This window comes from Tasmannia lanceolata, unplaced genomic scaffold, assembly GCF_043159265.1.
Source record: "Tasmannia lanceolata isolate RefF3 unplaced genomic scaffold, GAP_Taslan_0.1 ptg000012l, whole genome shotgun sequence".
Taxonomy (NCBI): domain Eukaryota; kingdom Viridiplantae; phylum Streptophyta; class Magnoliopsida; order Canellales; family Winteraceae; genus Tasmannia; species Tasmannia lanceolata.
In genome coordinates, this window is record NW_027518689.1 from 40,733,142 (window position 1) to 40,755,456 (window position 22,315).

The following is a 22,315-nucleotide window of genomic DNA, read 5'->3' on the forward strand; positions in this document are numbered from 1 at the left end:
GTGCCCGGAGGACGGTGAGAAAGTCGCTCTGATCGGTTCCTCCCTTAGTAGTAGCATTCAACATCAACTCACCGAGTTTCTCCAGGGCAATGCAGATGTCTTTGCATGGGTTCCTGCCGATATGCCCGGCATCGATCCAGAGATCAGCACTCATAGGCTTGGTGTCGATTCAACCTGCAGACCGGTGAAACAGAAAAGGAGACACTTTGCCTTTGAAAGGCGACAGGCAATAAAAGAAGAAGTGGAGAGGCTTCTGAAGGCTGACTTCATTCGCGAGATTCGATATCCGGACTGGCTAGCAAATGTAGTCCTAGTCAAGAAGACTAATGGAAAGTGGAGAACCTGCGTCGATTTTACTGATCTGAATAAGGCTTGTCCCAAGGACAGTTATCCGCTCCCGAAGATCGATCAGCTCATCGACGCCACAGCGGGTCATGAACTGTTGAGCTTCATGGACGCCTTCTCCGGATATAACCAGATCAGGATGTACGAATCGGATATACCAAAGACCTCATTCGTCACAGATCAAGGGACTTATTGCTACCGAGTCATGCCCTTCGGCCTCAAAAACGCCGGAGCTACTTATCAAAGGCTGGTGAACAGACTTTTTCAGAACCAGATCGGCCGAAATATGGAAGTGTATGTGGATGATATGCTGGTCAAAAGTCGAAGCGCACAGGACCACGTGTCTGATCTCAGAGAAACATTTCAGGTCCTCAAGAAGCACAACATGAAACTCAACCCCACCAAGTGCACCTTTGGTGTCAGTTCGGGGAAGTTCTTGGGATTCATGGTGAGTCAGCGAGGGATAGAAGCAAATCCCGAGAAGATCAGAGCTGTGGTAGAGCTTACCGCCCCAAGAACCATCAGAGAAGTTCAGCGGCTCACGGGAATGATAGCGGCGCTGGGTCGCTTCATCTCCAAATCGGCGGAGAGATGCCTGCCTTTTTTCAGTGCGGTTAAGGGCCTCAAAACTGCGCCCTGGACGGAAGAATGCCAGATTGCCTTCGACGAGCTGAAAAGGTATCTGTCCTCCCCGCCATTATTAACAAAGCCGGAGCCAGGTGAGGAATTATTTCTATATCTCTCCGTTAGCTCCACGGCACTGGCAGCTGTCCTCGTCCGCGAGGAGCACCGCCAGCAAAAACCAATCTATTATGTCAGCAAGGTTCTTCACGACGCAGAAACAAGGTACCAGCGGGTCGAGAAATTGGCTTACGCACTGGTAATGGCTGCAAGAAAATTAAGACCGTACTTTCAAGCTCATACTGTAAAGGTCTTGACTGACCAGCCGCTCCGGCAAGTACTCCATCGACCAGATATCTCCGGACGACTTGTGAAATGGGCCGTAGAGCTGAGCGAGTTCGACATCCAGTACGCTCCAAGGCCAGCCATCAAGGCCCAAGTACTGGCAGATTTCGTAGCGGAGTGCACCATCCCCCAGCAAGTCGCCGACCCTGAAACGGTACAACTCCCAGTTGCAGAGAAAGCGGTTCCTGACGAATGCATAGCAGAAACTCAGACAGAAATCTTGCAACCCCTGGCAGAGCAGGACTCCATGACCAGCACACCAACTTGGGAAGTATATGTCGACGGTTCTTCAAATAAAAACGGCTGTGGAGCAGGCCTCATCCTCACTGGGCCTGAGGAGTTCACTGCGGATTATGCTCTGAGATTCGGATTCCGTGCGTCCAACAATGAGGCAGAATATGAAGCCCTCCTTGCCGGAATGAACCTAGCAATTCAGACCGGCGCCCGGAAATTAAAAGCATACTGCGACTCACAGCTGGTAGCAAATCAGATCCAAGGGGTCTACGAAGCCCGAGATGAGCGTATGGTTAAGTATCTTGCTAAGGTTCATCAACTCTCCAGCCGGTTTGCCAGTTTCGAGGTCATCAGAATACCGCGGACAGAAAATGCCAAAGCAGATGTACTGTCGAAGCTGGCTGCTTCTGGATACACCACTCTTGGAAGCATACGTATGGAATTTCTACAAAGATCTAGCATCGAAAGGGAAGCCGCAGATATAATGCAGGTGGAGAACGAGCCGTGCTGGATGGATGAGATCATTCATTACTTACGGGACGCAAAACTTCCCGAAGATAAGAAGGAAGCCCGTAAGGTGATACAGAGAGCCGCCCGATTCTCCCTCAGCGGTGACATTTTGTATAAAAGGTCCTACACTCTCCCGTACCTGAAGTGTCTGGGACCAAGTAACGCCGCGTACGCATTGCAAGAGACTCATGAAGGAATCTGTGGAGAACATCTGGGGGGCAAAGCCCTGGCGATCAAGGTACTCCTCAGAGGATTGTATTGGCCCACCATACGACAAGACGCGCTGAATCTGGTTAAAAAGTGCGAGAGGTGCCAGAAATTCTCCCCCACCATCCACCAGCCTGCTGTGGCGATGGCCCCAATTATCAGTCCACTCCCTTTTGCAGTATGGGGGATGGACATTCTTGGTCCTTTTCCACCGGCTTCCGGAAAGCGCATATTCGTAGTAGTGGCAATCGACTACTTCACCAAGTGGGTGGAGGCAGAACCTCTAGCCCAGATCACTGAGCAGAATATACAGAATTTCTTCTGGAAGGCAGTGGTCTGCAGATTTGGGATTCCCCGTGCCTTAATCACAGATAACGGCAAACAGTTCGACTGCCGGAACTTTCGGAAGTTCTGCTCTGACCTAAAGATTGAACAGAGATTCACTTCGGTTGCTCACCCCCAGACCAATGGGCAAACGGAAGTAACCAATAGGATCTTGCTTCAAGGGATAAAGAAAAGGCTGGATGAAAAGGCTGGCCGATGGGCAGATGAGCTCTACCATGTTCTGTGGGCTTACCGCACCACTCCTCGCACGACGACTGGTGAATCACCATTCAACCTCTCTTTTGGAACTGAAGCCGTGATACCTGTTGATATAGGCACCCCATCTCCCAGAGTCATCAGTTTCCATGAGCAACTGAACAGCGACGGACTCCGCGCCAACCTCGACTTATTAGAAGAAATCCGGGAGGAATCTCGAATCCGGGTCGCCGCTTATAAGCAGAAGGTGTCGAATTATCACGACTCCAAAATCCGCCCCAGAGAATTCAGGACAGGGGATCTGGTCCTGAGAAAGGCAGCCGTCTCCCAGCCGACGAAAGTAGGGAAACTTTCCCCAACTTGGGAGGGACCCTATCGAGTGAAGGAAGTTATCCGGCCAGGAAGCTACAGGCTAGAGACACTGGAGGAGCACCTATTACCTCATGCATGGAACTCCAAAAACCTCAGGAAATATTATCAGTAGTCGAATTATCCGGCGTGAAAAGGTGATCTTGTAAATTTGTATATTTGTTGTTATGAATAAATAATCTTCTTGCAAATTCAGTGTCATTTTTATATCTGGAAACCCAGTTCTTAAACTTGGGTACGCACTGGAAACCCAGTTCTTAAACTTGGGTACGCACTGGAAACCCAGTTCACAAAACTTGGGTACGCACTGGAAACCCAGTTCACAAAACTTGGGTACTCACTGGAAACCCGGTTCTTAAACTTGGGTACGCACTGGAAACCCAGTTCACAAAACTTGGGTACGCACTGGAAACCCAGTTCACAAAACTTGGGTACTCATTGGAAGCCCAGTTCTTAAACTTGGGTACGCACTGGAAACCCAGTTCACAAAACTTGGGTACTCATTGGAAACCCAGTTCTTAAACTTGGGTACGCACTGGAAACCCAGTTCTTAAACTTGGGTACGCACTGGAAACCCAGTTCACAAAACTTGGGTACTCACTGGAAACCCAGTTCACAAAACTTGGGTACTTGTTAAAAGACCAGTTCGTCGCAATTCGACCATCAACGGCCTCACTCACAGGTTATCAAAATAAAAAGACAAAGTCAAGCAAATCACTCAGCTGAGAAGTATCAGAGACAGACAAATTTCATTGATCAGAATATGTGGGGCCTCGAGGGCCATTACAAAATTCACTTTAAACATGCTGGTAAAAGCTGTAGGGTCTCAAGGACCATTACAAAAAGAGGTCAAAACAAAGACAAAACAAAAAAATAAAAATCTAAGCATCTGGAAGAGAGGTGATGTCAGCAGGAGTATCAGCAGGAGTATCTGGCTCCTCATCAGTAATCTTCGGCCTGGCAGGGAGAGTCATGTTCTGCATCAATAGATTTGGATTGCAGGCCTGGAGCTCCTGGAGGCAGTCGTAGTATCCAAGACTGTAAGCCTCGCTCGACAGGCTGAAAAGTTCAGCCTCCTTTGCCTCTGTGGCCTCTTTTACTGCCTTCTCCTGCCTGTCAGTGGCCCTTCCTCTTTGAGCCTCCATGGCTTCAGCAGCCTTGGCCAGTTTCCTCTTCTCTGCGGCCAGATCTTCTTTTAACAACTTCTTCTCCTCCTCTATTCGCCCAATGCTCGTTTGAAGCTCCTGCACCTCAGCGGCCAACTTTCCGTTCACCTCTTCAGATGAAGTAATGGCTTGGGAGAAGCTCTTACTCTTCTCCTTGAGGTCATTATAGTATAGCAAGATCTGAAGAAAGAACAGAAAGAAACAGGCATCAGTATGGTGAAAGGAAGAAATGGGCAGAAAGTTAGCAAATCGAAGCACTACTTCCTTACCTGGTAAGCGGAGGACAACACAGCCTCCTCTCCTGTAGCTGGCGGCTCGTAAAGGACCTGTTGCTTGTCCTTCTGCAGCAAACACTTGCTCATAAGCTCTGCTGCTACCCGGCTCTCGCCTAAGGCAGTGTCATCCTTCAGAACGGCCCAATTGGGTCGAAAGACTTGCTCACTAATCCCCGCAGGAGGGCGAGCCCCAGAACCGGCTCCGGTAGAAGCACCACCGGACTTAGAAGAGCCACCGCCCTGAGCAAAGGGGCCTACTAGCTTCACCTTAGTCTTGGGCCTCTGGGATGGGGGAGGAATGCCCTGTGACGGGGCCGGACTCCCCAGCACAGTCGCTTTTCTCTTCTGGCGCTCCTGCTGCGCCTGTTGAGCACCTTCTTGTGCCCGCGGTTGAGCTCCCTGCCTGATTTTCTCGACGGTTGATTGTTTCTTCATCTCTGCAAGACAAATGAGCAGCCAACGGTCAGAAGCAAGTATATAAAAAAAATAAACAGATTGCATAGACAAGTCTAGCTACATACGTTCTGGAGTCGCGGCACTCACGCCCAGCCCGACCAGAATCGCCTCTTCAGAAAACTCCTTACAACGGATGAGGCCCGATTGCTCAATCTCCTTCCGCATCAAGGCGAATGTTATACTGTCCTCACCTTCGAGGAGCGGCTTTCGACTCAGTTTTGAGGTATCTGGAGTGTCCCACACTAGAGGGACAGACCAGGGCTCACTGGCCTCCTGATCCACAACATAGAAGAATCTGTTCTTCCACGAGTGAATCGACGAAGGAATGCCAGTGATTATCTTCCGTTCAGGGCGCTGGCTAATGTAGATCCAGCCCCCTTCTTTATGCTTCTTCAGGTGTGCACAAGCACGGAACAGTGACAAAGTCACGCTCCTCTCTAACCGACCGTGGACGAGGTATAAAAACCCAACTAATAATCTCCATGAGTTCGGAGCTACCTGGGCCGGGGCTAGTCCGTAGTATCGCAGCACCGCTGAGAAAAAGGGGTGCAACGGAAATCGGAGTCCTGCCCTCAGTGACTCCTCATAAATACAGAGATCCTGGCTCTCGTTGCAGGCTCTGTCTCCCTCTATAGCTGCCCTCAGCTCAAATCTCGGGGGCACACAGTATTTATCCCTGATGTCTCCCAGCATAGATCTGGTGAGGTAGTTCTCCTCGACTAGAGCTCGCAAGTTGTATTTTGGATCGGCATCCATCCGCGCTCTAGCGATCACCTCCACGGCCCGGCCAGGAAGGAATGTTGTGGACGCTTCAGCAACGTCGCTCTCAACACTCCCTCCTGCTCGCGGGAGACTGCCAGTCAAGGGTGGAGTGGCATTCAGATCTAAGATCACTTCATCCCTATCCCCTCCGTCGTCACTATCTACAAGGTCTATCCTATCAGACGGACTAGCCAAAAAAGGCTCCTGAGGCATCCTAAACTCCGAAATACTGCTAGTGGAGGACCCCGTACCGGACTCGGAATCGGAAGTACTATCAGACATAGTAAAAGGAAGGGCTGAGAGGAATACCGGTGAGTGGAGCTCTTAAAAGATCTTGGAACGCGACTGCGAGCTACGGGCTGCGAACTGCGATCTGCGATCTGCGGACTGCGAGCTGCGAACTGAGAAGTGGAGACTCCCAGAGCAAGAAGAGAAAAAAGATGAAAGGTAAAAAGTAAAAAGTGAAGGGGGGTAAACCTCCTTATATAGTTTTTCGGAGGCGGTGGGGTAATAAATGCGATGCACGCATCTCGAGGCCATCCGGATTGCGCCACGTGTCCCCTATTTATGACGGACACATTCTCCCACCATCAATACGATCAAGCACGCGCGTAAACATTCACGTCCCAAAGGTGGATCTCCGCACTCCGCACTCCGCACTCCGCACTCCGCACTCCGCACTCGGCATTCAGTCCGGAAAAAACCGTACTGGATATAACGCGTTCTCACAAGACGACAAAAATCAGTCCGGTCCGCACCGGACTGGCCGCTAGAAGACAAAATTCAGTCCGGAAAAAACCGTACTGGATATAACGCGTTCTCACAAGACGACAAAAATCAGTCCGGTCCGCACCGAACTGGCCGCTAGAAGACAAAATTCAGTCCGGAAAAAACCGTACTGGATATAACGCGTTCTCACAAGACGACAAAAATCAGTCCGGTCCGCACCGGACTGGCCGCTAGAGGACAAAATTCAGTCCGGAAAAAACCGTACTGGATATAACGCGTTCTCACAAGACGACAAAAATCAGTCCGGTCCGCACCGGACTGGCCGCTAGAAGACAAAATTCAGTCCGGAAAAAACCGTACTGAATATAACGCGTTCTGCGAAGCATTAGGAGCCAGTCCGGTTGAAGCCGTACTCCGGACTGCGAACTCCCAACTCCGGACTCCGGACTGCGAACTCCCAACTCCGGACTCCGGACTGCGAACTCCGGACTGGATATTTGACTCTGTGAAGCATTAGGAGCCAGTCCGGTTGAAGCCGTACTCCGGACTGCGAACTCCCAACTCCGGACTCCGGACTGCGAACTCCGGACTGGATATTTGACTCTGTGAAGCATTAGGAGCCAGTCCGGTTGAAGCCGTACTCCGGACTGCGAACTCCCAACTCCGGACTCCGGACTGCGAACTCCGGACTGGATATTTGACTCTGTGAAGCATTAGGAGCCAGTCCGGTTGAAGCCGTACTCCGGACTGCGAACTCCCAACTCCGGACTCCGGACTGCGAACTCCGGACTGGATATTTGACTCTGTGAAGCATTAGGAGCCAGTCCGGTTGAAGCCGTACTCCGGACTGCGAACTCCCAACTCCGGACTCCGGACTGCGAACTCCGGACTGGATATTTGACTCTGTGATGCGCCAGAAGCCAGTCCGGTTGAAGCCGTACTCCGGACGCCGGACTGCGAACTCCGAACTCCGAAATCCGGACTGCGAACTCCGGACTCCGTGCTAAATTCTTCGATTCACCCCCGAACAACGTCTCCCCATCCAGAAAAACGAGTGATCACACTTTCCCAAGTCCTTCAATGACTTGGAAAACTGGGGGGCAACTGATGGGGTGTGAAAACACCAGCCTCTCACAGGCTGCCACCTGTCCCAGAGTAGGTGAGACTCAGCCTCTCACAGGCTGCCACCTGTCCCAGAGTAGGTGAGACTCAGCCTCTCACAGGCTGCCACCTGTTCAGAGTAGGTGAGATCCAGCCTCTCACAGGCTGCCACCTGTCCCAAAGTAGGTGAGACCCAGCCTCTCACAGGCTGCCACCTGTCCCAGAGTAGGTGAGACTCAGCCTCTCACAGGCTGCCACCTGTTCAGAGTAGGTGAGATCCAGCCTCTCACAGGCCGCCACCTGTCCTGGACACCTGTCCAGGACACCTCAACAGATTTTCCCTATAAATAGGGGACTAAAGCTCAGACTGATGGGTAATGCGAAAATCCCTTCTCTCCCTAAACTCTTAAGACATCTCCCCTTCACTCCTGCTCATACTGACTTGAGTGTCGAAGGGCCTGTCCGGAGTAAAACCCGGTCTGGTCTTCTGACCTCGCTTGCCTTGTGCAGGACTAAGCACTCACCGCAGGACTCATACTCAACCTCCCTCGTCGCTCGCTCTCAGCTCTTACGCCACTGCTGTACCTGTTACCGATTTTTGGTCTAACAGTGGGAAAACGTTAGCCAGCCGCGCGGGGGGGGGGGGGGTGGATATCAGCGCCCTTTCATTATTACTAAGGAAGGTAATCTTATTGCCGACAGCTTGACCAATCGTACTTGGGAGACCAACATTGGTGCAGTTTGCTTAAACGGTGTTGCTCTCGTCCAAAGTCTATTCTTTAGATTCACACTAGATAAATATTGCTTGTTTTCTTTTTATATCTTGATGGGTTAAAGGCAAGGTTTTTTGTCTCCCTCTAGTAACTATTTTTTTCTTATCAATAAAATTTAGGGAAGTGATATCAACACAAACTCATCTCGTCACAAACGAATTAAAAAAGTAAAGACAAGTCCGATTTGTGTAATTATTGAAAATGGTTGTGCTGATATCATTTCCCAAAATTTATGGTGACGCCCTTGTTCCTAGATAAATTTAAGGCTAAAAAAATATCTATGTTAGATATTTTAAGTGCCTCCAAATAGAATCTCACCGTCTATAGAAAATGATCCCTCAATCAGTGTTAACTTTTCACTTTGCGACTTGTGGCTTTTTAGTGTGAGATAGAGACTGTTGAGACTATCATGTCTCGCACCCAAATTTCAGCGGTTCAAAGTGGGAGCCCTTCTCTAATTTGTAATTACTTTCTGCTGCCTCACATGATTTCGTTCCTTTGTCTTCACCTCCACAGGAAATCTCAGGCCGAAGGAATCACTTTCATGACAAAAATACCCTTACCTTTTTCTCAAATGACAAACAACACCCCCACCTTTATACGCAAGGACAACGCTAAAGATGACGACAGTTCGGGACCATCCTAGGACAGAGATTTTACAATGTTTGCTCGGGAGTTTCAGTATTTTCATGAAGTACTGTGGGCCCACTCCATAGGATGATCCAAACAAACAGTTCACTTTTCAGGCTATATCGTAAATAGGTTACTCCCAAATTCATTTCCAAAAGATTATCCTAAACGTTCGATCTGTAGAGTATTCTATAATGTGTAGTCCCTTTTCAGATCGGAGGGTTAGTATCGATTCACAGGGGAACAGCCTATTTACCTTGTGGCCCATCAAATGAATGGTTTGGATCATCCTATGGAGTGGGCCCCACTAGACTTCATTGTGTTTTATCTTTAAAAGATGGAAGGGTTCTTCAACGGGACGCATATAGTACTTTATATATCCTACAATTGGCTAAGCTGATTTTTGCAAGGGCCCCTCATTCTATCATTCCTCTTATTTATACTAAACATGCTTTCCCTCGTCATTTGTTTTCTTTCCATAAAAAACTTTTATAGCATGCATACCCACATATTCTTTTTCTTGGAATATTAGCTTAACCAATGGTGAGCGAGGGTGGGAGAGGGATAGAGTAGACAACTGAGTGAGAAGCTAAGATAAAACTGAAAACAAGGAAACGAAAAACTCCACCCAAATATAATTAATTGATTTTTTTTTTCCTTCTGTTTTTAGCCAGTTCTCATTCTACTCATCGGTGGCCTCTCAAGTGTCTCCTCCCATCGTCACTACGCCTCTCTCACCACTTGGAGACACTAATTTGTCGTGAATATTCACCACAAATTAGTGTCTCCAAATGGTGGTGAGAGAGGGTGGAAGGAGATAGATTTGAGAGGGCACGACTGAGATGAAGGTGAGAAGTGCACAGCATAGGTGGGGCCCATCATGTTAGATCCTTGCATAGGGCCCACCAGTTTACCTCATGTTTTGATGGGGTGGGTCACCTATGATATCTACCCAATCCCATGCATAGAGTGGGATCCACCATCTTACACCTCATATTTTGATGGGGTGGGGCCATCATTTTACCCGCATGAGCTAAGAATGCGATTGATCAAAAGAAGGGGCTCCAATGGACGGGTCAGATCAGTTAAAGTGAGAAGTACACTGTGGTAGTTGGAAGCCCGGGGTGCTTCTTCCTACCAGCTTTCTAACTACCAAATAAAGACAGCTAGAAGTGGATAATACCATGGTGGCAGTGATACTCACATATATCTCAGCAACCCAAATTGATTATTGTAAAGAGGGTGTCGGTAGTCCCACGAGGATTTTAAAGTCTCACCTAATTTTCATTGGCGGGACTGATGAGGCTCCATGAAAAGGATTGCTAGCTATTGGTTCAATTGATTGCAGCTGTGAGTTATAATATGGTGGATCCCATTTTCTAACCATTATTTCACAAGTCCTGCGGACTACCATATCCTATTATTCTCTTTGCTTCGTAATATCACTGTATATTGATATTGGCACACTCCTCTATACTGATTCTCATGATTTTGTTTGAGAGAGAGAGAGAGAGAGAGAGAGAGAGAGAGAGAGAGAGATTTTGTTTTCTAAATTTGGTTAGGAAGCAAAAAAGATTGTTAGTTGAGCTGTTGAAATTTGGTAAGTGATGGACAAAAAGTAGTGCTAAAAGGTAGGAAAGCTAAAGATTAATGATATATCATTGACCAGCTGCCTTTGTATGAAAAATCAAGGAAGGGTATCAATTCAGCAATATTTTTAGAGGAATGCTAGACTCACAGGCGCCCTTGCAAAAAAGGAAGCAAAGGGCACCCCTATTGGTCAGATTCCATTTAAGATCTTATATTGGAATCAGACCAATAGGGGCGCCCTTTGCTCTCTTTTTTGCAAGGGTGCCTGTGAGTCTAGCATTCCTCGCATTTTTATCTGAAAATTCTACCCTAACCGAACGGCACACCTACTCACCATAACTTACAGTAACATCTTCCCTTCAATTGCATTAGTAGGTTTCGACTAAAATTTATTACAATATGCAGCTTTATATTTGTATAAAATCTTATCTAATGATTATAATACTCTTATATCTATCTTAGTTAATGGCTTTTAAAGTAGTCTTAATGCCACATTGTGAAAATTTTAATTTAAAATGTACTTATTTACAAATAAGTACGAATTTTAGTGGTATCCATAGAGGGGTTCCCATACAATCTGCAGCTTTATATCAGACGATTCAAACCTAACGGTACCATTTATCTGTTAGGTTATGTTTGTTTTAGATTTTGAGAACCGATTGTCAGTACAAAACTGATTATTGGACTTCGAAATTAAACATAAATTTGAATCCAGTATTCAGCTTTGGACTCATAATCGGTTCTTAAAAATCCAAAAAAGACATGGCCTAACCTTCCAATTTGTGGCGTAGAAGCCACAAACTGTACCGAGCGTAATTCTAATCCATATAGGTTGTGTTGGGATTGCCAGAATTAAGAATCAAAATCAACATCATATTCCAATTCCAATCCCAATCCTCCCTTAAACAGAATTAGAAAATTTTAAATAAAAATTTAGTCAAAAGTATTCTCATAAAAATCCATTCCCACTGGAATGAAATCAGAATAACACCTCTTGCGATGGGGAAACACATTCCAGCATTTCCCCCCTCTAATTCTGCCCAATGTTTCAATTCCGCCTCCTTGGTTCCCTTTTATTTTTTGAACCAAATGCTGCAATTGGTAGGGAATTCCAACATCTGATTCCGGCAATCCAAACACACTCATATTCATTCAATTCAACCTATGTGGCTGCACTCTCATGCAAAAGCCCACCTGCGAAATGCCTTCTGCGATGTTCCCTAGCAAATCCCTGTATATATATATATATATATATATATATATATATATATATATATATATATATATATATATATATATATATATAGAGAGAGAGAGAGAGAGAGAGAGAGAGAGAGAGGAAACTGTTGGTGAGCTTAAGCGCACCAAACTTATGGTGCGCTTAAGCTCCCCAATCACATGGGTCCCACTTGTTCTGTGGTGATCCAAACCATTCATTTGCAAGGCCTTATGATAGATAGGGGGTGTACCAAAAACAGCTCCATAGGATCATCCTAACCCCTCCATTTGTGGAGGACAAAAAATGGGCAGATGTAATGGACTTTCAAATGAATGCTTTGGATCATCCTAACAAAGTGGGCCCCCATGTGATTGGGCGCTTAAGCTCACCATATGGTGAGCTTAAGCGCACCATATGGTGAGCTTAAGCGCACCATATGGTGAGCTTAAGCGCACCAACAGTTTCCTCATATATATATATATATATTGATGACATAAGGTATCCCCATCCTATTTTAGGGTGGGACTAATCCCTATGGATGCATGCAATCACCCGTAAACCAGGGGCATGAGTTTACCACAGGCGGGTTCGAACTCTCGTCATTGGGATGCTGCAACTCGGGTCGGGCGGGTCGGGTTTTGGAGAACCCAACCCTACCCGAGAAATATCTCGGGTCGGGTCGGGTTTTTTTTTCGGAAAACCCAAGATTCCCAAACCCGGCCCTACCCATGATAAATCTCGGGTTGGGTTGGGTTTTTTCACGTTGACGCAATTTTTTAAAGAAAATTCTTGTTTGGCAAGGCAACACAACTCATAGAAGCAGAAATTACACTCACATTACACTTGAATCAAACAATAATGTAATTACACTCACATTACACTTGAATCAAACAATGCTGTAATCAAACAATGTTGTAATTACAATCAAACAATGCTGAATCAAACTATACTTGAATCAACTCAACTCATAGAAGCAGAAATTACACTCACATACAATATACTTGAATCAACTCAACTCATAGAAGCAGAAATTACACTCACATACAATAACAGTGGATGCGTGGGTTTTCACTTTTAACTTTTAACTAACAATAGAAAAAAATGTACATACTATAACTTATGTAACTCGGGTCGGGTCGGGCTCCTTCAAACCCGGCTCGACCCGAGATTCATGCGGGCTTTTGAATGCTCAACCCGGCTCGACCCGAAACCCATGAAACCTGAACCCAACCCAGGCTATTTTCGGGTCGGGTCGATGTGGGTCGGGTAAAACCCGGCTCGAGGTGCAGCCCTAGGACTAATCCCTATGGATGCATGCAATCACCCGTAAACCAGGGGCATGAGTTTACCACAGGGGGGTTCGAACTCTCGTCACTGGGAGCATACCCATGACTTAAAGCCAAAGAGCCATATATTTACGTGAAGTGATAGCTGCATTCCCACAAAGCCTTGTCTAATGTGAACGTGGCAATAGAAATGGCCACAGACAATGATCTCACTTTTCAGTTATTTCCAACTGCAAATATAGTTCCTTAATTTCCATTTATTTTTGAGAGATAGAGACTAGAGAGAGAGAGAGAGAGGTAGATAGACAAGTGCACGAGCACATCTAACCTAAAAGTCTCACCTTCTCTCGCCATATCCTAACACATGCACACTCTCTTTAGTACCACCCGCGAGTCAACACTGTCCTTACCCAACCCACACATAGTACAATAGTTAGAAACCTCCAAATATCGCACTCTTTCAACTCCTTATAAATCCAACTCTCTTCCCAAAAACTAGGGGTGCAACTCTGGTCGATTTTTTCGAATTAGGGTTGAGCTTTTACCTTAAATCAGGTCGGGTTGATTCCAATTCATTTTAAAGAAAAAACGCAACCCGACCCGACCCAAGTTGCACCCGTACCAAAAACACAAGAAACCCTAGATATCTCCTCCAAAGAAGCCGTCCAAACGGTTTGTGCGAAATTCAACTACCCATTCCCACCTTCTTCACTCCACCCTCTTTCTTCAATTCTCACTCTTCTTATTTTCAGGTGGTGCTGTTATCAATAATCGAACCGCCGGTGGAAATATATATACAAAAGGAATGAAGAAAGAGAATACCGGGTGAGTGATATCCATGTTATTCTTGTCAAGTGAACGGCCCTTTGCAGTTGGATCTTAAGTTCGTTGTCTGTTCGACCTTGATCATCTCTTCACAGGTGTACAAAATCATGCAATTTAGGAAAAGTTCACTCAAAGAAAACTCCAACACTTGCAAGTACTAATTTGTACACATACATTAAATTAATGTGGAAAAAGTTACTAGTTAAGACTCGACACATACAAACACATACTAATTTGTGCTTGTTTACTGCCAACTAAATCGTATTGCAACTACTTTTTTTTTACATTCTATGAAAAATAGGATTCATATAGAAGTTTCATTATAAAAATATAAACTGTAATATATTATAAGGAGAAGCATCTCCTATTTTTAGGGGGCTTGTAAAGATGACAATCAAATTTATCCTTGAAACCACTTTCATTATCCCTCTTAACCGTTTATGTTTAAATTAGTGGTTCATTATCATAGATTTGGGCTTGTAAAGATGAGAATAAAATTTTTAATGACAACACTCTAAGACATAAATTATTAAAATGTAAACATGGGGAGTGATGAAGTTTTTAAAGATAACGACCACTCTATACATTATCCCTCTTAACCGTTCATGTTTAAATTAGTGGTTCATTATCATAGATTTGGATTCTCTTCTTTTCTCAAACTCCCCACCCATTTTTATCTTCCCCTTAGCCACCCCCCCTCTCTCTCTCTCTCTCTCTCTCTAGACACACGCATATTCTTTGACAGTTTTGAATGGCAGAGAGAGAAAATTTGTGAATAGCAATTTTATGGTATGTATTAAATGTAAGAACATGATTTCTAAATAAGGATTTAAGACTTTTTTTTTTTTTTTTTCTGTTTAGTTTTTTTTAAAGATTTCCTAGGGTAAAGTTTTTTTTTGGTGTTGATATGCCATGAATATTTCATTTTAATTTTAGTTAAAATTAGAATCAATGTCTTTTTGTTTTGCTTCCGCATTTCACATGCATTTTTTTACTAATATTCTCTTATAAGAAGTTGGATGTTCAATCTTCTCGTTGGGAATTAAAGGCATACTTATGTGTCAACTTATGTGGGGTCGTGTCTGGACTTTTTATTTATTTATTATTATCATTATTGGTAATTGTGGTTAGAAATGTGTTAGAGAAATATTAGAGTTAAAAAAAAAAAAATGTATCATATGTATATGTCGTATTTATTGAAGGGTGCACTCTATAATTGGTACAAATTCTCCATAGATCGATGATAAGAAGAGATAGAAGTCAACCAGAAGAAAAGAAGCCTTTGAATTCCTAATCATGTCTTTGAATAGAGAGAAGAAAGGAGAGGTTCAATGGCCTATTGTCATCTGATCTTTCAGCTTGAAAAGCTTCTCCGGTTGAAATAACTCGTTGTGTTCTAGTTATTTGATATACCTAATCAAGTCTCAATCCTAAGATTACGCTGCACTTGGTTATATAGAATAACACAATATGTTTATCAACTAAATACCACTAAAGTATAGTATTTAATAAAATAAATAAATCCTAAGAATAAATTGCCACAAAGGCCACAACATCATATAATCTAATTATTATAAGTATTATATAATTGTACACTCTATGTTGTCTATTATCTATTTGGAAAGCTATGAATGTTATTGATGTGTATTAGTAAGTGAGTCGTGTCCTACAACAATAGGCTCCAAATCATTTCTACCCATGTTTCCAGCTAATGCAAGACCGTGGATATCCTATAGCCTTCTTTGATTTCTCTTCTAGTCCACTTCATGATCAAGATCATAATGTCTTTGAGCCCATCTTTAATGAGGTTAATCAAATATATTCAAAGGCAAGATGGAAATAGACATGATGTGATGAATTTATACCCTACGTAGTAACATGCATTTGTATTTTGATTCGGATTTGAGTTTTGGATACAAAACACATCAATCATCTTCATGATCATGTTTTAAGAGAGAGAGAGAGAGGGATGTCTCGCTGCTGCCGGAGCAACATCGAGGAGCAACGATGGTGACGGAAGTTGCCACAAATGTTGATTTCCAAATAATGTCTTGTAGAAAAGATTTGAAAATCGGAATTTTTTGCACTTCTAAATCTTGCTGGTATCTAAACATGGCCTAAATTTATATCATCAAGTGCATATAAATTTAAAAAGGAAACTTTTTTTTCACATCACAAACATGGCAAGCCCACTGAAAACAATTATATTAATATATTATAAAATAATTTGGTATGTTATTCAAGAGATTTAAGAAAGTTACAGTACACCTATAATAGTCGGGTTGGGTTTCAGGTTTTGTTTTTCTTTAAACCCGACCCAAGTTCTTTTCGGGTCGGGTCGGGTGGATGCGGGTCGGATAAAACCCAACCCAACTTGCAACCCTAATTATTACTACTTGATTGTCCCCTTTACGATGGACACACAATCGTACAAGCATATATTTATAATTTAACCAACCAACCATCCAAAACATACATAAAAAAGGGAATAGAAAAGAAGCCAATGTGAACCAATAAAAGATGAAACAGACAAAAAATGGTAGTGCTGTGTAAAGCATAAGGGTTCTTTGTATATAATCTTATTTGAAGCTTGTCTTATCTGCATTTCGTGGCTGGTCTGTCGCATCTCAAACCACCCACACACCTCGTGAATGGAGACAAACATCTTTTGTCTCCATTCACGAGGTGGCTGGTTTGACATGCAACAGACCAGCTGCAAAATGTCAAACACATACATACGATCCTACTTCAGAGAGTAATAGAAGCAACCTTTGGGAGGAACTCCCGTAGTTTTTTCCCTACTTTTTCGTAGGTAAGCTGGATAGAGAGGAGCTTATGTATATTTTAATTAAATTTTATTCCATTTTTGTAGTACCAAAGCAGCTTCCAACTGAGGTACGAGCTCAAAGACAATTCATAGAAATATACCAAATTCATCTACCATTACAAGGTGGTAGGTTTACCTTCTCAAATGCTCAAGAGCCACTCATTGTTTTCCTCTCTACCAGGGTTTCCAAGGAGTCCAATAGTGTTATATTCTATAGGCCTAGGTAAGTCTACCTAGAGCTTGATATTCATGAAATTGACTATAACAGCTCTTATATCATGAATATTTATATTTATGTCCTGGCCAGATATCATGCATATAGTATTAATAATTCCTCTTGTTAGCTAGAACTACATCGCTAATGCTAAGCAAAATTAAAGTGAAAAAAGGTTAAATTTTCGAAGTTGTAATAATTAATTAATGAGTAATTACTGAGTAAATGCTAGAGACTTGGATTAATCAGAAAAAGGATGGGGGGATCAGCCCGGCTATTGAGATGATCAATCTACAACCACAACCCATATTAAGGAGAAAGAAAATCAAACATCCTCAATCCATTGTGTGAACCACCAAGCATGGGGGTGGGACCCCTTCAACCATTTTATCACATCGAGAAACCCCTTCCACTTGATGTTGTGATCCATCAACCTTATACCTTGATGAGTGGATCTTACCTCTTCCTCATTAGAGAATACAATCCCAATGGGGCCTGAGAACATACACCCAGCATGTATTGCCATCATGGTCACGCGGGATCGCCCCGGATTACCCAAGCCAGAGTCATCAAAGTTCATCTTAAAATATCCCTTCATGGGCGTGTCCCATGACTGCGCCATGATTTAACAGCTAATGAGAGAACTGTATATATATATATATATAAAGAAATGAGTGTCATTATTAAAACAATGGGGTACCAGAAATCGAGTTGCTGTAAATTTTACATTATTTTCACACAAGTAAAAGAGTATTCAAGGTCGACTAGGCAACGAACTGGAGGTATGAGCAAGGACTGTGTACTTGACAGGGCTTCACATGGAGATCGACACCCATGAATGTTGTTTCAAAGTTCAACCAAACTTCTTGAGAGGGGTAAGAGACAAGATCTTCTGATTAGTCTTTCACAAGCATCCATTTATCATGCATCTCTATTTTTATACACCATTTTGATTTGATAGATGCACCCTTCTCTTTATTTGAGACTTTTTAGACTCCTCTTAAGTGATAATAAGCTTGATTTAGATCCACCCACATTACATTAATGTAATCTCGACCCGTCATTTGTAGGCCCTATCATGCAAATGTCATGACAAAAAAAATGACACATAGGGCATGTTTGACAATTATGATTATTTTTCATGGAATATTTTGAGTAGAGTATTTCTTTACCCTATTTTCTGCCCCATCTCAACCTCTCCTCTCTCTGGCCTTCTAATTCCCCCCTCTACTACCCTCCTTGCTCCTTTCGCACCACTTGACAAAATCATTATTCTATGGGAAAACTTGCCCCTGCTGTCAAATATTGCCTTAGGGCAAGTTTGGCAACCATGAAAAAAAATGGAAATGATAAATGCGCCCCTTTTCATTACCTGGGAAACCCAGGTGCAGTGTACGATGTCAATCAGGTCCCTTCAATCCTTCCCATGTGATGTACAGCTGCATCTTTGCAGTCATAGATAAAGTGCACCCGGGTGTCCATAGTAACGAAAAGAGCATTTCTCATTTCCCCAAAAAAAAAATACACGTAATATTTGTTTACCCAAGGTGATAGAGGGGTAGAGAGGGCTAATGAGAAAGAGATTGGAGAGGGCAGTGAGAGAGGAGAGCTTGTGATTGCGTTGGAAGCAAAGAAAATATTCCTTGTTTAAAGTAGTTATTTCATTTTCCTTGTTTCCAGCCTCATTCCATGCAATCCTCACTCCACCACCTCTCAAATCTTTCTTTCCGTCCCATCTCTCTGCCCTTCCTACCTAGGGCCGTGTTTGTTAGCCATGAAAAATATGCCATGGAATATTCATGTGCTCTGTTTTACAGGGACTGAGAAGGCGGAAATTGTATGCATGGGCATTGGGCAGGACTGCTGGAGTTGAGATAGCATCAAAATTCCTTAAAAACTAGTGGAAAGAAAATACTTATTTAGACTTGGTTTTTTGTTTCCCTGATTTTTAGAAGGTTTCCCTCACTCCCAACCCTCTCAAGTCTCTTCTTCTCCCTGCCATCTCTCACAATTGGGGCCCCACAAGCATACCATGGAATGTTTTTAATTTTTCCATGGTGGCCAATCATGGCCTAAGTAAACCAATATTCCGTGATTTTTTTTCATGGTTGCCATGGTTGTGAGAGATGGACAGAGAGACAGAGGCTTGAGAGGGAAGGAGTGAGGGAAGCATAAAAACTCCTTGCAAAATAGAGAAAGAAAAAAAACCAATTTGAAGTAGTGAATTTTTTTTCATTTGTTTTTAGGGATTTCTCATTTGCTCTCCTCTCTCTAATCATTCCCTCACAAGTTTCTTCTCCTGAGCTCCTATCTCACAATTGGGCCAACAAATATTCCATAATTTTTCATGGCGGCCAGACATGCTCTTATTGAATGATCTCAATTATCAAGTCAATTTCTTAAGGCAGAACTTTAAGTTTCAAGAAAGGTTTCAGATTTCGAATTTATAGTGGTGACAGAGTAAAGGTTTTTTTTTTTTTTTTTTTTTTTGGATAAGTAAGCTAGGGTGACCTCGACCAGATATATTAAACCAGAAAGAAAATACAATAAGGGGGCCCCATAGGCAGCAAAGAAAACAAACGAAGGCATCGAAGGCCATGCCGAAGACGACTACAACGTACCAAGACACATACTTACAATCTCCAGTATTGGGCTCCAGAGGAATCTTTAAGAAGGATCATACAAAGACCTTTGGGGAGGAGTTGAGGGGGAATGTGTCCTCCTTTACATGGGCAATCTGATTTCGAAAGAAAATCAGCTCCTTGGTTTGCTTATCTCCAAGTGTAAAGCTCATTCTGGTTTTCCCAGTAAACAACCTCTAACAATTCTCTTGCCGGATCTCTTCAGAGCGAACTCAAATTCGAATTATGTTGAGAGAGAAGGAAATAGGATATCATGGAAAACTGGTTTTAGAAGGAACTTTTTGGTTGGGAAGAGAATGCGGTGGTTCTCTAATTCGAATCTCACTATATTGGGAAGCATGGAAAATATTGTTAGAATACGTGAGATCTCACAATCAGATTATGTTGAATTCACACCGTTGGATCACCATGGTGCTAGATTAGGCAAGTGGGTTGAATGGGGTAACCTGGCTAGATTAGGTAGCTAGCTTAAATTAGCAATTAGGCTAATCTTAGTAGGTAGGATTTCTAGAATTATTTCTTCCCTTGGTTATGTTTATTTATTTCTATGTTTATCTTGTATGTGCTCTATATAAGCACACTTTGAGATCCATTGTAAAACATTCAGAAATTAGTAAAATATCATAATTCTTCATGGTATCAAAGCGGGACGATCCGACCCGTCCTTGACCACAGCTTTCGCAGTTCCGTTTTCCGGCGGACGGCTAACTCGGCCGTCCGCTGGGCCAGCATAGCTCTCAAATTTATCCGCTGCAAAACAGCCCCTGCAAATCTAAATCCCAACTCTTAGAATTCGCTTCCTTTGTGTTTGCCTCATTTTCATCTCTACTTTCCCATGTTCCATCCATGGGTTTTCCTCCATGCCTTCACTACTCTCGTAGCCATCTCCCCTTAGGTTCATTTGATCGGCCTCATGGAAAGAGAATGAAGAATTTTAAGGATTTCACTAAACTTGGATTGCTTTACAAAGAGAATCAATGGTGCTTATATAGAGCACTTACATGATGAAGATAGAAAGAAGATCGTGGTAAACATGGAAAGAGATAATACTAGAATATTCTAATTTAATCTAGTTACTAATTTAATTAAGCGACCTAATCTAGCTACCTTTCCTATTCAACCCACTTGCCTAATCCCATTCAACCCACTTGCCTAATCTACACCAAGATAATCCAACGGTCTGATTTGACAAATCTTAATTGAAGAATTTTAAGGATTTCACTAAACTTGGATTACTTTACAAAGAGAATCAATGGTGCTTATATAGAGCACTTACATGATGAAGATAGAAAGAAGATCGTGGTAAACATGGAAAGAGATAATACTAGATTATTCTAATTTAATCTAGTTACTAATTTAATTAAGCGACCTAATCTAGTTACCTTTCCTATTCAACCCACTTGCCTAATCTACACCAAGATAATCCAACGGTCTGATTTGACAAATCTTAACACGCCCTCTCAAACGTATATTGATTGAAAATCAATAAACGTTTGCTTACAATAAGATTTTCCAAATTGATTACAATAAAATGTCCCCTACCACCCAGCAGATTGATGCTTCTTGCCAAATGTATGCCAAAGCCGGTTGCCGAAAGGAAGCCATAATGGACTAGATGAGACTCAAGACCCCTATGGATGAGTCTACATGAAACGGGTCACAATGGGCCAATGCCACAATGGGCAAAGAGATGGATCGACTTTTGGGAACGATCCACAAAGAAGTTGAAGACTCTCTCAGGCACAATTGCCGAAGGGAAGCCACAATGGGCTAGATGAGACTCAAGGCCTCGATGGGCGAGTCTCTATAAAATGAGTCACTATGGACTAATGCCAAAATTGGTGAGAATGAGCCTGATGGGCAAGACAACTCTCTCAGGCACGTACTCCGAGGGTACAAGGCATTTTAGTACCATGGTGATCCAACGGCGTGAATTCAACATAATCTGATTGTGAGATCTCACGTTTTCTAACAAATATAAAAGGCTTTGGATCTTGAATGCCTCTGATTTCTTCACGACTAAATCATTCTACCTCCACTTGGCTCCTTCTTCCCCTCCCTCGCGGCTTTTCAATGTATGGAGCACTACAGCACCTCTTAGATTTCAAGCGTTCGCCTGGTCAGCTTTTCAGAGCAGGTTATTGACTATAGATCAGCTTTGTCGTTGTCACATGCTCATTGTCGATCATTGTGCCCTCTGTGTGGGAGCGAGCGAGACAGTGTACCATATGTTCACCCACTAAAGGTACACTAAGATGTTTGGAGTAAAATTTTGGACATGTTCAGAATTTCTGAGGTATTTCCAACTCATATGTCAGATCTCCTTCATTGATAAACTTTCATTATGTGGCCCTGCAAGGGCAAGACCTTATGGAATCTGGCTTTGTTGGTGTCCATTTTAGTCCTTTGGAAAGAGAGATGCTTGTATTTTTAAGAATGGACTTAAAAGTGCCTCATATTCCTTCACAAGGACAATCTATTCAGTTGTTTCTTAGGCTAATCTATTCAGTTGTTTCTTAGGCTAAAGTCCTTCCTGGGTTTTCCTTTTACTCGGCTTTGGACCTAAGGTGTTGGAAAGAGATTTACAGTTGTAGGGACCATGAGGATCGAGACTCTAGGCCCTAGATGGTCACCCTAATTAACCCGGGG

The 22,315-nt window shown here is 43.4% G+C and overlaps 1 protein-coding gene and 1 long non-coding RNA gene across 2 annotated transcripts; one reads left to right on the top strand and one right to left on the bottom strand.

Moving 5' to 3' along the window:
• Positions 1 to 3,791: 3,791 nt before the first annotated feature.
• LOC143887356 (uncharacterized) lies at positions 3,792 to 6,186 on the bottom strand. The gene is made up of 3 exons (XM_077391456.1): positions 5,134 to 6,186; positions 4,607 to 5,049; positions 3,792 to 4,517 (listed from the first exon to the last, which is right to left on the bottom strand). The coding sequence occupies exons 1-3, from the start codon at positions 6,110 to 6,112 to the stop codon at positions 4,053 to 4,055; spliced, it is 1,887 nt and encodes a 628-aa protein (XP_077247571.1). The 5' UTR covers positions 6,113 to 6,186; the 3' UTR covers positions 3,792 to 4,052.
• A 7,404-nt stretch (positions 6,187 to 13,590) lies between these two features.
• LOC143888221 (uncharacterized) lies at positions 13,591 to 22,148 on the top strand. The gene is made up of 3 exons (XR_013254506.1): positions 13,591 to 13,830; positions 13,911 to 13,983; positions 16,856 to 22,148. It is a non-coding gene; the product is annotated as an uncharacterized LOC143888221 (long non-coding RNA).
• Positions 22,149 to 22,315: the final 167 nt, after the last annotated feature.